The 13,846-nt window shown below is 27.1% G+C and overlaps 1 protein-coding gene across 2 annotated transcripts; it reads left to right on the top strand.

Moving 5' to 3' along the window:
• Window positions 1–562: 562 nt before the first annotated feature.
• Window positions 563–11,139, top strand: LOC132935815 (RNA polymerase-associated protein Rtf1). 2 transcript variants are annotated; one of them, XM_061002441.1, is made up of 13 exons: window positions 563–776; window positions 874–1,144; window positions 6,146–6,308; window positions 6,365–6,606; window positions 7,031–7,241; window positions 7,284–7,379; window positions 7,441–7,531; window positions 7,592–7,674; window positions 7,748–7,943; window positions 8,010–8,104; window positions 8,990–9,152; window positions 9,217–9,381; window positions 9,456–11,139. In XM_061002441.1, exons 1-13 carry the CDS (start codon window positions 720–722, stop codon window positions 9,552–9,554), a joined length of 1,932 nt encoding a protein of 643 aa, XP_060858424.1. In that variant the 5' UTR covers window positions 563–719; the 3' UTR covers window positions 9,555–11,139. The 2 variants fall into 2 exon arrangements, with proteins under 2 accessions (XP_060858424.1, XP_060858425.1); XM_061002442.1 differs by having other exon boundaries at window positions 565–776; window positions 7,305–7,379.
• The last annotated feature ends 2,707 nt before the right edge of the window (window positions 11,140–13,846 follow it).

Genomic DNA, 13,846 nt, shown 5'->3' with positions numbered 1-13,846 from the left:
CAATAGTTCTTACATTATGCAATTGCCTGATTAGATTTAAATTTTAAAATTGGTAGATGCTAAATAGCCTATTTAAGACAATAGATAAAACGTATGCAGTTTTTATTAACTCATTACAAATTTACAACAAATGGTCAACAGAACTTATAAATATATCTATGACGCGCACCAAAACAATCGGAATTCGGAAGAAAAGTGAAAATCATGATTTAAAATATAACGCATTCAATTTTAAATCGTTTATTTATGAATCATGCTGATATACCTATTTAATTTGTCATGGTGGCTAGCGACTAGTAACGAGTGTCGAAACTCAGTAAAAGACAAAAGTGGGTTGAACTATGGTTTTTTTCTCCAGCCCAAATGCCCGAGATCAACCGGCATTCGGCTATGGCTAATCAGATATCACGCAATCTGTTCTCGCGGGCCTTGATAACGCGATTCTTATTTCCTACGAATGGCACAGTGTGTGTGCTGGTACAATAATAAGGGGCGCTGTTTGTACGGTATGAGAGGCCAGTCTGATAGCTCCTGCATAACGGACGGTGGCGTCGCGATGCGGACCGATTATTATTATTATTTGTTTTATCATGGCAGTCGAATTGAAATCTGAATCCTGAATTAGTTCACTTACAATTTACAATAACGCTGTGATCGTTGTCGAGACGGATTTGTCCCGCAGGAATTCTTCTCAAATACCGCCAGCCATCACAGAAAGGATGGGAAAAAACAAGAAGGCCATCAGTTCTGACGACTCTTCCGAATTCAGCGACGATGTAAGTTTATAATATTGTGTTTTGGTTTGTGTTCGTTTAAGGCCGTTTTACCTTTGTGTGTATGATTATGTGTGTGTGTGTTTGTGTGTATGTGCAGGATACAAGCATGGCCAAAAAGAAGAAACGCTCCAGAGCCTCGTCGCCTCCTAGTCGCAGTTACAAGTCAAAGACCAAGAAGAAGTTGTCGAAGAAGACAATTTACGATTCGGATTCATCGTCGTTGTCCGAAGGTGAGATAGCCTCAGATGAGGAACCGAAGAAAAAGCCAAACCGCAAGCGGCCCGGAAAGAAGTATGACATGTCTGATGACTCATCGGATAGCAGCATCGTGTCAGAAATCCAAAGTCCAGTTCAAGAGATTAGTCAGGGTAAGTGTACAACATTCATATTACAGTAGGTAAATTCAGGGTACCGAGTTAAAAATTTAATTTATAGAGGTTTTCGATTTACTGAATGTTCGAATTAAAGAGAGGTGAAAAATTGTATGTATATATTACAATTATTAATTAACATTTATTATATTATTATATTTTACATATTAAAGAAATCTGTCATTTTTTTTATATGTACATATATAAGAACTTAGATATAATCGCATTTAAGGAAATTCAAATTATAGAGGTTCGAGAAAAAAAATTTGAATTGTAGAGTATATTCCACCGACAGACAATTCAAATTATAGAGGTTCGTGGAAAAAAATTTGAATTGTAAAGTGTGTCCCACCAATAGACATTTCGAATTATCGAGGAGACCGGAATACATGTATTTTCTTCTAATTATAGAGGTTCTCTCAAGGGACTCGGCGTTTAGTTCGATTTATGGAGTTTTCCGAATTATTGAGTAACTACTGTATATCCGTCTTTCATAACGTTAAATTAACTCCTTTACTTGTATGATTTAGTGTTTGATACTATGATAAACACTGTTAATTATGAGCTTTACACGCAGAATTTTTAGGAAATTTACTACCTATATTATAGCTATATTTAAGTTAATTGAATTTTGGAATAACTATTGTTTTTCACTTATACTTCTTTTTACATGCTTTGTGGTGATAAAAAAAAAATTCATTCATTTCACAAAATACTTACTTGGGACTAATTTATTCAATTAAATTTAAAATAATCTTACATGTATACATGTTACATAACAGTTAAAAAGTAGCTTCCATTTAGAGTGACTTACAATTATATATAAATATATATATATCAATGGAGGGGCAATTAACGGGAACGTAAAATATAGGAAAATAATATGAGGGAACAATAATTTGTTGGAAAATAATAACCAGGAAAATAAAATGTGTGGAATTAGTCTGTAGGAATTTAAAACACAGAAAAATATTTATACCTCCTGGAAACACGGAAATTTCAAGACCGAAAAAATATTCTACATAAGGAAATCATTATTACTGAATATTACTTTCCTGTGTAAAATACTGTAAATACTTCCTCTAGTATTTAAATTACCGTTGTTTATTTTCCTGCGTAATACTTTTCTCATTTTTATTTTCTTATTTCATTAGTTTCCTGATTTTGAATTCTTGTGTATTATTTTAGTGGTTTATATTTTCATAGATTTCCAATTCCTAAGAAAAATTTACCTATTTTAGTGCAACAAATTTGTTGTACTCTATTGATCTTGTTGATATATTGTTTTGAGAGCATCGAGGTGCACATCAATACATGGACTAAAAATAAAAAGTGTATTCAATTAAATATTTTCAATTATGTTTTGTGCTATTTGATTTCATGGTAATTCTGGTAAAAATAAAACAAAGTCTACATAATTATATATGTTATAATAGGTACCTATTATGTTTATACAAATGTTAATCGGTGTCGGTGGTGTATAAAATAATATATCGATAGTATAAATATTGGGAAATTACTATCAATCAATTTTGCGTATCCTTATTTCCATAATTACTACAGTAATTAATTATTACTAGAGCCAGGACTTTCGTGCATTGGCGTATTTTTCTGGTTAACTTTATCATATGCTTAGTAAGTACATGATATATTTCTCAACATTTGTGAACAAATACCTTAGTTTTTAATGTATATTTTGATAGTTTATCGAATATCAAGCACTTTTGTTTTTTTGTACATAGAAAATTGAATTAAGCACCTAAAACAAATTAAAATATTTAAAGAAAATATAATTGTTTAACTTGAAATATTATTTTTAGCACATATTTAGCTAAAGTACTTTTAGCAAGTATATTAATAAAATACTTGATGAAAAAATTTTTTATTGTAATATGTGCTGGTAATTTTATTTTTGGGGGGCCATATTTAACTGCGTATTTATTTTAGTGCATAAAAGTCATTAATCTAATTATAACCTATTAGTTTTAAAAACAATAATATTTAAAAAATTAACACATTTAAGTAATTATTTAAGATCTTCAATTAAGGTTACCAATTCAGCTATTGAATTTTATAGATCTTTTTATGACTAAAGTACAAAATGTTTATAAGTTTATTAGTTACAAATACCTAATTAATAAATGTATCAAATTTATGTGCAACCTAGTACTTATTTGTGTTTGATGGTGTATAACATAATTGTTTGAATCATTTACAATTTAGTTTAAACATAGTTGTTATTTAATATTTATTTTTAAAAATTGAAAGTCAAACCTAAATACATAGTGAAGAAAAATTATAAATAATTTACCTTTTTTCCATATGCATAGCTTTAAATGAAAATAGGAAGTTATGTATATAAAAATATTCTACAACAAATTATTATATTTATACTATAATTCATTTTCAGAATACTAATGACTAATAAGGTATAGATGCATAGAATTTACAATTAAAATAAACAATAATGTTAAAGACGTTCTTAAAAATTCAAGAATAACCAATACCTAATTAATTATTATTTTCTTTAATTTAAATTTTAAACATAGTTGGTCCAAGATTTTCTATACATTTTTATCTAAATGCTGTATTATACATATTTTACTACCACATCAAACAACTTTTAGTATTTTTAACAAATACAAATTAAGATTAAATGTTGATAATAGCTTTATAATTTTGTTTTGTTTAGGATTCCTCGACATAGTTTCATTACTACATTTTTTATATATAAATTATATCTTAATTGTTGACAATTGTAGAACTGAATGTTAGACTTAGGTAACAAACCCATGAACCATTAAATATTTTTACTTAATATATTATTACTAAGTTATGAATTTTTAGGTTTTTACAAATCTTAACTGAGCATATGCATATTATGCAGTATTAGGACAACTAACAAGCTTTTTTCAAATGTTTAAGATTGTTTCAGTGGTTAGAGAATATTTAATTTCTTTAGCATTTCTTGGAATATTTTGAAAATTGTGAGAAAAAAATTTTAATTTATTAATTTACCTTTTAACATTTAACAATAAAATAATAACATTCTTTTAGGTTGCAATGAATTTGTGTTCTATTTTTATAATTACTATACATTTTTTATCTTTTAATAGTTCGTAACTTTTTGTAAAAACAAACAAGTAAATTTGCATTTTTTTAAAGTTTTTTAATTAGCATATTTAAGTATATTATGCTCATTAATTATGATTGGATATGATTGGATTTTTCTAATTCTAAAGAGAATACCTCTAAGGAGATAATTTAAACTTTTTTAAAATTTTAATTCCCGATCCTAATTATTTCAAAAATTATCATTATTTATTATAGACATAAACAACTGTTTCATCAAAACCACTTGTGATTTATAAATATTAAAAACTCAGTAATTTAAAATAAATGTTTTCTATTTTAAATAAGTTTAAATTTTCCCTTTTTAATTAATTTATTGCATTTTGCTAATCCAATTATTACCTATGAGATATCTAAAAAAATTATTCACAATTTACTACCCATTTAAAATGATAAGTTTGCCCTCAATAGTTTTTCTGGGGGAGCAACACCTCCCAACACCAAATGCCACCTCAATATGAAAAAGATTGGACCCGGGGCACTGCCCTGTGGTACTACATAAATAATTTTTTTTTCACCTAAAATGCCATTTATATTAACACTTCTCTACTTAAATAACTATTAATATATATGGTTTAAACTTTTTGAGGCTTGATATCTTAACCCCAAAGATGGAAACTTATACATCAAGAATATAATTTGTAGACATTTTATTATTTACTAAATTTAAAACTTATTTTCAAAATTAACTCTTAAAGGATTTAAATTTGGAAAGTAGTAAAGTACTTAAAAGACATTACAACTACTCATCACTATAATAAATATAATATATAAATTACTCCTAAAGAATACAAAGGAAAATAAATGCTACCTATAAAATAATAATATTATCTTAAACAAACTAAATTATTGATTTTTTTATATATAATTTATACTAAATATAAATTAGGTACCCTACTAATAACAAGTATTCACATTAATAATATCTGTATATATAAAACAGTGAGCTGTCTGACTGATCTATCAATGCACAGCTCAAACCATTGGACGGATCGGGCTGAAATTTGGCATACAGATAGCTATTATGATGTAGGCGTCCGCTAAGAAAAGATTTTTGGACATTTTTTCCTAAGAGGGAAAATAAGTAGTTGTAAGAATACAACAGTGGCGCCATATATCAAGAAATACCTAATTTAAATACTCAATATTGGTTTTAAAATACAAAACGTACAAACTTGATATTTGGAATAGTGGTTCCTCATTTATTATCCTAAATGATCTAGATGTGCAATAAAAAAGGATTTTCTGATATTCATATTTTGAAGAGGTGGTCAAACAAGAATCTTAAGATTCATGGTGGAAATTAAAACTTTTTTTTTATTAATGGTTGCCTTTGGTTGCAGGTTATAAATATGCGAATTACTTCACAAAGCTAGGTACAATTACGCCGATTTGTCTGTAAAAATAAAATGAAATAAATTAAAATAAAATAACCTTTACAATATATTAATATATTATTATTAAATACTCCAAAGAATCCGCGATGATCAACTATGACTTCAATACTATTTTAGGTACACTGTATAAACATTTTGTTCAACTACAAAGATATACTAATATTGTAATTTAGGTTTTATTTGATTGCCCACCTTGCTGTGTCCTTGCCTACCTGATAATATACTGTTCTCATAACCATAAGCGAGTCTCGCGAGCAACGCCACACGGATGGCTAAAAATTAAAATATATGATTTTGCTTCCATATGCACTGTAAATTATACCCAAAAGGATTTAATTAATCACAATTTTTTCTCAGAATAATTTATTTAGCTAGTTTTGTATATTTTGTTTAGACAGTTTTGAATTAATTAATATATAGATTTGATTGAACATTTAATAATCTTATTTTACTTTTACTTATTTTATAGTTAGTGAATCTTCTGAAGATTCTGAAGAAGAATTCAATGACGGTTATGATGAAGAGTTGATGGGAGATGATGAAGACAGAGAACGTCTTGCACAAATGACTGAAAAAGAACGAGAAACTGAAATATTTAAACGTATTGAAGCTAGAGAAATAATGAAAACAAGGTAAAATAAAATAACTTTGTTTCAAATAAGATATTATTTAACTTATTGATTTATAGATTTGAAATAGAGAAAAAGCTTAAACGTGCTAAAAAAAAGGAAATGAAAGAACAAAAATCTTTAGAAAGAAGTATGTCCTCAAACAGATCAGACTCACCATATTCAGGTTCTTCTATGCCCCTCGATTTAAAAGATCGTGTAAAAGAAAGAAAAAAAAATGTTGAAGAAAATAAAGGAAAAGGAGATAAAAAAGCTGCAATGAGCATGTTAAAAGCAAGACGAGAAGAAAAACGAGAACGAGGTATGTCCAATTTTGATACATATAAAGTAGTAACAGTTAGCATTAAGAATAAATAAATATATATTATATTTTTGTATAAGAATTTAAAATAGTACCTTTAAGATTTAAAAAAATACTTTTTATTCTTTTTAATTTTTTTCAAAAACTGTAATTTGCTGTTTAAGTTTATTCTAATGATACCTCAATAAGAATTTCTCAGTTACATTGTATTTTATTTAATTATCATTACGGATGACTATCATTCACAAATAAATAAATAATATTATTTTAATTACAATTTAAATCATTGAATTATTTAGAATTAGTATTATATTAAAAAATTCTTAATAATGAATAACTTACCAAAACGTTTAAACAATGGATTAAAACTGATTATGATTACTGATCTTTTATCTAATGAGTTATATTTGTTCTATTATTTTAGAGGAAGAAAAAGAAAAACAACTTAAAAAAGATATGGAAAAAAAAGGAGATGACGATGATGAAGAAACTAGTGACAAACAAAGTGATCAAAATCAATCCAAATTAAAAGCTTCCGATATTTATTCAGATGACAGTAATTCTTCAAGTGATACTGATTCAAGCGAATCAGTTAAAAAAAGTCGTCACTTTTTTGACTCTGATTCAGATACTAAGTGAGAAAATTGTTAAAAAAAAAATTAAAATTAAAATCATAGTAATTTTTTCAATAATTTTAGTGAGAAAAAAATACATTATATTACAAAACGAGATGAATTGAATAAAATTAGACTGTCAAGATTTAAAATGGAAAAGTAATCAACCATTGAAATATCTATCTTTTACTATTCATATTTACTTAAAATGCTTTTTTAGATTTGTGCACTTGCCCACATTTGAGAAAACTGTCATAGGATGTTTTGTTCGCATTGGAATTGGCAATTATAATGGAGTTCCGGTATATCGGGTATGCTTTTATAATCTGATTTGTCTGTATAACATTTTTAATATTTTTACCCTTTAATAGGTTGCTGAAATTTGTAATGTTTGCGAGACAGCTAAAGTGTATCAGTTAGGAAGTACTCGTACTAACAAAGGATTAAGACTTAAGTATAAAAATATATATTAATTAGTAATAAAGTTATATTTTAGTATTGTTTATAATATGGTGTTGTTTTTTTAGACATGGTACAAATGAAAAAGTTTTTCGTTTGGAATTTATAAGCAATCAAGAGTTTACGGAGAGTGAGTTTGTTAAGTGGAAAGAACTCTGCCACATGAACCGAATACCATTACCAACTCTAGCTGAACTTGAAATTAAAGTGAGAGATGTTAAAGCTGCTCTGGCATATCAATTCAAAGAAGAAGATGTTGAACAGGTATTCAATTTTATTATTAATGAACATAAAATAATTGATATAATATTAAACGAAAATATCTTTTAGATTGTTCGAGAGAAAGAGCGTTTCAAAACAAATCCCCATAACTATGCAATGAAAAAGACTTCATTAATGAAAGATAGAGATGACGCACAGGCACTGTATGTATTAGTTATAAGATATTGTTACAATTTTAAAATGTTTGTTTAGGTTTTTACAATAATAGAGTTAAAAAATTAGATTTTAAAAGATTTTTACTATATTTCGTTTGTTCTCTTAATTTTAATACCTAAGTTTAATATTTTAGTATGTTAGACAGTTGTGATTTAGGTATTTGACACATTAAACATGTGTGAAAAAAACCGTCTACTAGTTCAGTTTTGAACAACTTGAACAAAAAAAGTAAAAATATTTATTATTTCATAGTGTAGATAAATAGAAAAATATAAATTTAAAAAATGGGTTTTTATGTATAACATCAATTTTTAGAAGATAATTACAATGTAATCCAAATGAATAAAATTAAATCTAAGATAATATTTTAACATTAAGTATTTGGCAAGAAATTGGTTTTTAGTGTGGTAGCTCTCAATTGGCTTTTAGAATCTTAGGCAACAAAAAATATGTTCTATATTATAAGAAATTATAATTACATTTTACACAGGTTAATCATTATATACAATTTGTACTTTTAACAAAACAATATTAATACAAAATATTTTTAATTTTAAATTGTAATTTAGACCACCATTAATTTATCAAGCTTAAGAATATAGATCATTATAACTATAAAAAATTATTGGTTTAGAATACTATAATACAATCGAATCCGCTTAATTGGGACACATCGGTCGGTGACCTATTTGTACCCATTATCCGACTGTCCCAATCAACTGAATAATTTTACATACAATACATTCATTTGGGACTGTCATTGATGTACCCATTAAGCGGGTGTCCCCTTTAAGCGGATTCTACTTTAGTATGATTTTTGTATTTTAACATCATATTAATTAACGCTTTAATGAAATTTTGTTTACAAATAGTGGCAAAGTAGAAGAAGTTTTGAAAATTGAACAGCAACTATCAGATTTAGAGGAGCGAGCTAATCATTTAGATAAAATGAGAACAAGCACAATATCTAGTATAAGTTACATAAATGATAGAAACCGTAAGCGGAATGTCGAAGAAGCTGAAAAGGCTATCTTGGTAAATTACTGTGCATAAAAAAAAGCCAAGATATAAGAAAAATAATATTGTATTTAATTTTTAGGAGGAACTCAAGGCTAATAAAGGGAAAAAAATTGATGACCCATTCACTCGTAGAAGTACTAAACCATGCATGAAGTTTAGAGCAAAGCCAAATTCTGCTATCGACGGTTCAATAGCTACAGAAGTTGAAGAGTCCAAAAATATTATTGAAACCAATGACATTAAGGTAAATAAATAGAAATTTGAATTTTTTCTAATACCATACAACACTTAAATTATAATACATTTTTATTTTATTAGAATGATGGTAGTTCATCCAAAAGCAATTTGATGAAGGCGGATGATTTATATGCAGTTCACGACTTTGATATTGACTTAAACATACAGTTACCAATTTAGGTATACATACATATATATATATATATGTAAAGAAAGTACTTGTGAGTTATTTTGTAAATATATTTAAGTAAAATAACTATTATAGAACTGTGACTTGTAATTTGTTGTGCATCAATGATTATTTTTACTTAAAAAATTAAACTTAGATCAGCATTTACTTTGAAATTTATGTTATTCTCTTATACATTTCATTCTTGTAGTAAATGTACTTAAATATCATAATATATATATTTATCAAAATTAGTAGATAATTTAATGGCAATTTAATTAATGAAACTGATATATGTAAATCTTATATTGAGTATGATCACAATATAAAACTGATAACTTAATAAACGTATCATTAATAAATACAAAAGAAAAAAGTAACATATTTACTAAACTAATTGTTTACCATTTTTATAGGTAATAAGGTATAGTTATAGTGTTAACTGTAATGACATTAATTTTTATTTTAAGAAAATTTAAATTTAACATGTATAATAAATGATTTTAATTCATATACCCTACATGTTGGTGTTATTACAATATATGCATACAATACAATGAAACACAACAAATGTAATATTATAATAATATAGATTAAAAAATCTCATGGTTTCTGTAATTATTACGTCAACTTATTCAAAATTATATTTCCCTGTAATTTCAAAACGTTTAAATTAAATAAGTACAGTATTCAAATTAGTCAAAAATATGAAATTGTTTTTTTTTTAAATAAAAATATTTTATTGTATTTTTCAATTCCCATACGACATGAAGGTGTATTTTATACCTATATTATGTTACTAATAATTCTATTTGAATTTCATTTATTTGAGCTTTGACAAATGTAATTGTTGAAGAATTGTGTTTTCATGATTAAGGAGAAAGTTTACTTAGGTTTCCCATAGCCAATTTCTACATACCTATTTTTTTGTTGATCAATTGTATAGTTGATAATTATAACTTGTAGATAATTATAAATATTAGTTGATTACAATGTCAAAAATATCAAATCTGTTTTCACTAGCTCTCACCATAAATAGTTCCTAATAACAACATTAGAGACTAAAATATTCTCAATGTTTGTATTAACTAATTAGGTAAGTCTATTGATGTTAGATTGTATTTTGAAGCTAAATTAATTTCTTAATTAAAATAAAAATTAGAATAGTGAACTAAGAATGCAACAAAATAATATTGCTTTAGTATGATAACAATTAAATGTAGTGATATATTATTTTCTTGTATCAACTTTTCTTATTATGTTATTTATAACTTTGTACCTACAAAAAATTTTTTTTATCTTTATATGTATTATACATTTTTTTTCATAGGAAATCTGAGTGTTATTATGTTTATTTCATTCATTATGTATAAATATATTTTTGTTTCTGATCTACTATCGAGGTTACTTTCTATGTTAAATAAAATATTAAATATGTTAATATTATTACGTTGTGCTCTTTAAAGTTGTACAGTTTTTTTATTTTTATTTTGGTATCACAGTTTCTTACGGAAAATATTTCATTTATATGCAGTTGTATGTTACTTATAATTATAGAAAAAATGTATTTCAAAATTTCAAAATAAAAATAAAAATTGTACAACAGAAATACACAATGGTTCTATATAACTCTTCCCAGCAGTCATCAATCGAGTTTTTTTTTTTCCGAGGAGCCAGCTACCAGTCTTTTATTATTGTCTGTTCCGAAAGTTGTGTGTTTAAATGGTTTTGTGTATACATTGTTTTTTTTATATTTTTGTCAATATTATACATTATTAAATCGTTAAATTAAATGAAATTACAGTAATAAATAATACATTAAATTAATAAGAAAACAATTGGTTTTTAAAGTGTTCATTTGTGTAAATGGTAATATCATTGATTATTTATACATAAATACATAATTGTATAGTTAATTTTACATTGCATATTTAAATACTGGACCAATTGCTCATAAATATTCTAGTTTTTCGTTTATAATAAGATGTGAATGGATTAATTTAAAATTAAAATTATAGCCTTAAATTTCATTTGATAATTAATTTTTCAAATTTTTGTTGGTCCAAAAACTAACATCTCTATTGTCACATATATTTATTTAATTAAATGAACGGACATATATCCAATATACAATATAATTATTAGATAACAGGGTTAAAAATTATAACAGTAGTAATATTTGGAAGGTATTTAAACTTTTATCTAGTCAACAAGTAAAAACTAATAATTACATAATTGGATTATAAATTTAAAATGTGAAGTGAGAAGGGTGTTCGTTTCCAAGACTGTATCATGCTGTGAATTGGATGGTTAAAAACGTATTTTGTGGCGAGTAACAGGACTTCAATGGGAACAGTTTTGTAAAGAGCGTAAAAGGACTTTGAAATTTACTTCTCATAGAAGAAATGGGGTATCAATGGAACCAATAATCAACTTATTCAGAAATGAGTTAGTGGACACTCATCTGTAAGCTAAGGTGCTTAAACCAAGGTAGTGAAGGATATTGGAATAATCATGCTGAGGATATTCAATACCTAGGATATGACCTACAAAAGATAGGAAACACAATTTAACTCGTTCTAACTCGGAGGCACTGTGTGCTGTATGTGGGTCCCATAACACAAAAGAATATTCAACAGTTTAATGCACCAAGGAACAATAAATATCTTTCAGAGGCTATTTAAGGTAAGGCTCGGATGTCACACGGTTTAAAAAGCCCAGATCTTAAAATACTTTGCAGCATATAAACTCGATGTGTGGGTGGAAGTTAAGGGTAGGTGTTAAGATAATACCCAGGTCCTTCAGGCGGGCAACAGAGGTGATAACCGTTCCATTAATAATTTACGGTTATTTAATTATTGAGTGGCGTCTACTGAACAACATGTAATTACTCTTGTCAATGTTGAAGTGTAAACCATTAAATTCCAACCACATAACGAAACAATTAAGTTAATTTTGGAATGCATGTCAATCGTACAAAGTTGTGATATTTAGGGTCAATTTTAAGTTATCTATAAAGATGTGAAATTTACACTCATGTAATATATTTTTATATCATTGATAAACAAGGCGAAAACTTAAAAGTATTGACAATGTTGACAGACTTGTTTTCAACGATCTCGACCCATTGGACTCTATTTGATAAGTATGGGCATATCCAGATTCCAGGATAATAATGGTTTTCCCAATTCAAAATTTTACAATATATCAACTAAGATTTTATGGTTTACACGGTAAAATGCTTTTTTGAAGTAAATCATCACTTTTAAATTGTTGTCACTGTTGTATAAATTCTTGCAAAATTAGGAAAACACATGCATGCAAATAAGTTACTGAATATTCGTACCAGAAATCAGGATGAAGCGATATTATTGTATTTATTTTTCTGTGCCATGACTTCTAAGTTGGTCGTTCTATAAAAATCTCGTATTAATCGTTCTGATACAAACCACATTTCTGGATTGGGAGTGGTGGTTTGTAATTGTCAAGTCTAGTTTTTCCCCTCAACTGCATTCCGCTTTGTAATCAACGATTATTAAGTTGATTTATGGACTTATCGAGGATACCCATCTAATCGTAATTCTAAAATAAAATTGTTAAACCTTAAAAATTATTATATACTATTTACACTTGAACTTTTGTGCTTAAAATATTTATAACATATGAATATATGACCATTCCACCAGTTTATATTCAAACACATGACCTTCAGACAGGCTATAATCAAACCGGTCCGGTAGGTGTTAACCCACCCTCTTTTTCAGTCACAGAGAACTGATTATCTGTTTTAAAATTATTTTACTTAAGCTCGTCACATTTATTCTACTAGACCAGGGATCGACAACTGGCGGAAGGCAGAACTCTGGACCCTGTCAAACACAGTACTTCATTATGTTATTTACTGTAATAGTATTATTATTAATAGAGAATATTTATTTCATTTAATTTATCAAACTCAGATTATAGTTATATCATAATTCATTGCAAATATTTTATCGGGCAGGTAATAATCGCCGGCCGATTATAGATATCGGCCGACCGCCGAGTCGCGACAATACCAAATATTTGATTATTTTCTAAGAACTCCGAAGAACCGACGGCGTAAAATTATATTTATTGGTTATCGTTGCTATCCATTGGAATAGTTACCTATATAGTTTGTCTGTCTCGCGTATTTTTTAAATAACAATTTAGTCAACGATTCAGTACGTGTACATTCGCCGGTGGATACAGTGCGTGTTTCGTTTTATATTATTCGTTCAATATGTTGGGTAAAAAACGCAAAATTGACAGCGAAAATAGG

Source organism: Metopolophium dirhodum, chromosome 1 (assembly GCF_019925205.1).
Source record: "Metopolophium dirhodum isolate CAU chromosome 1, ASM1992520v1, whole genome shotgun sequence".
Taxonomy (NCBI): domain Eukaryota; kingdom Metazoa; phylum Arthropoda; class Insecta; order Hemiptera; family Aphididae; genus Metopolophium; species Metopolophium dirhodum.
The sequence above is the reverse complement of the archived record's forward strand: the minus strand, read 5'-3'. Positions and strand labels throughout refer to the sequence as shown.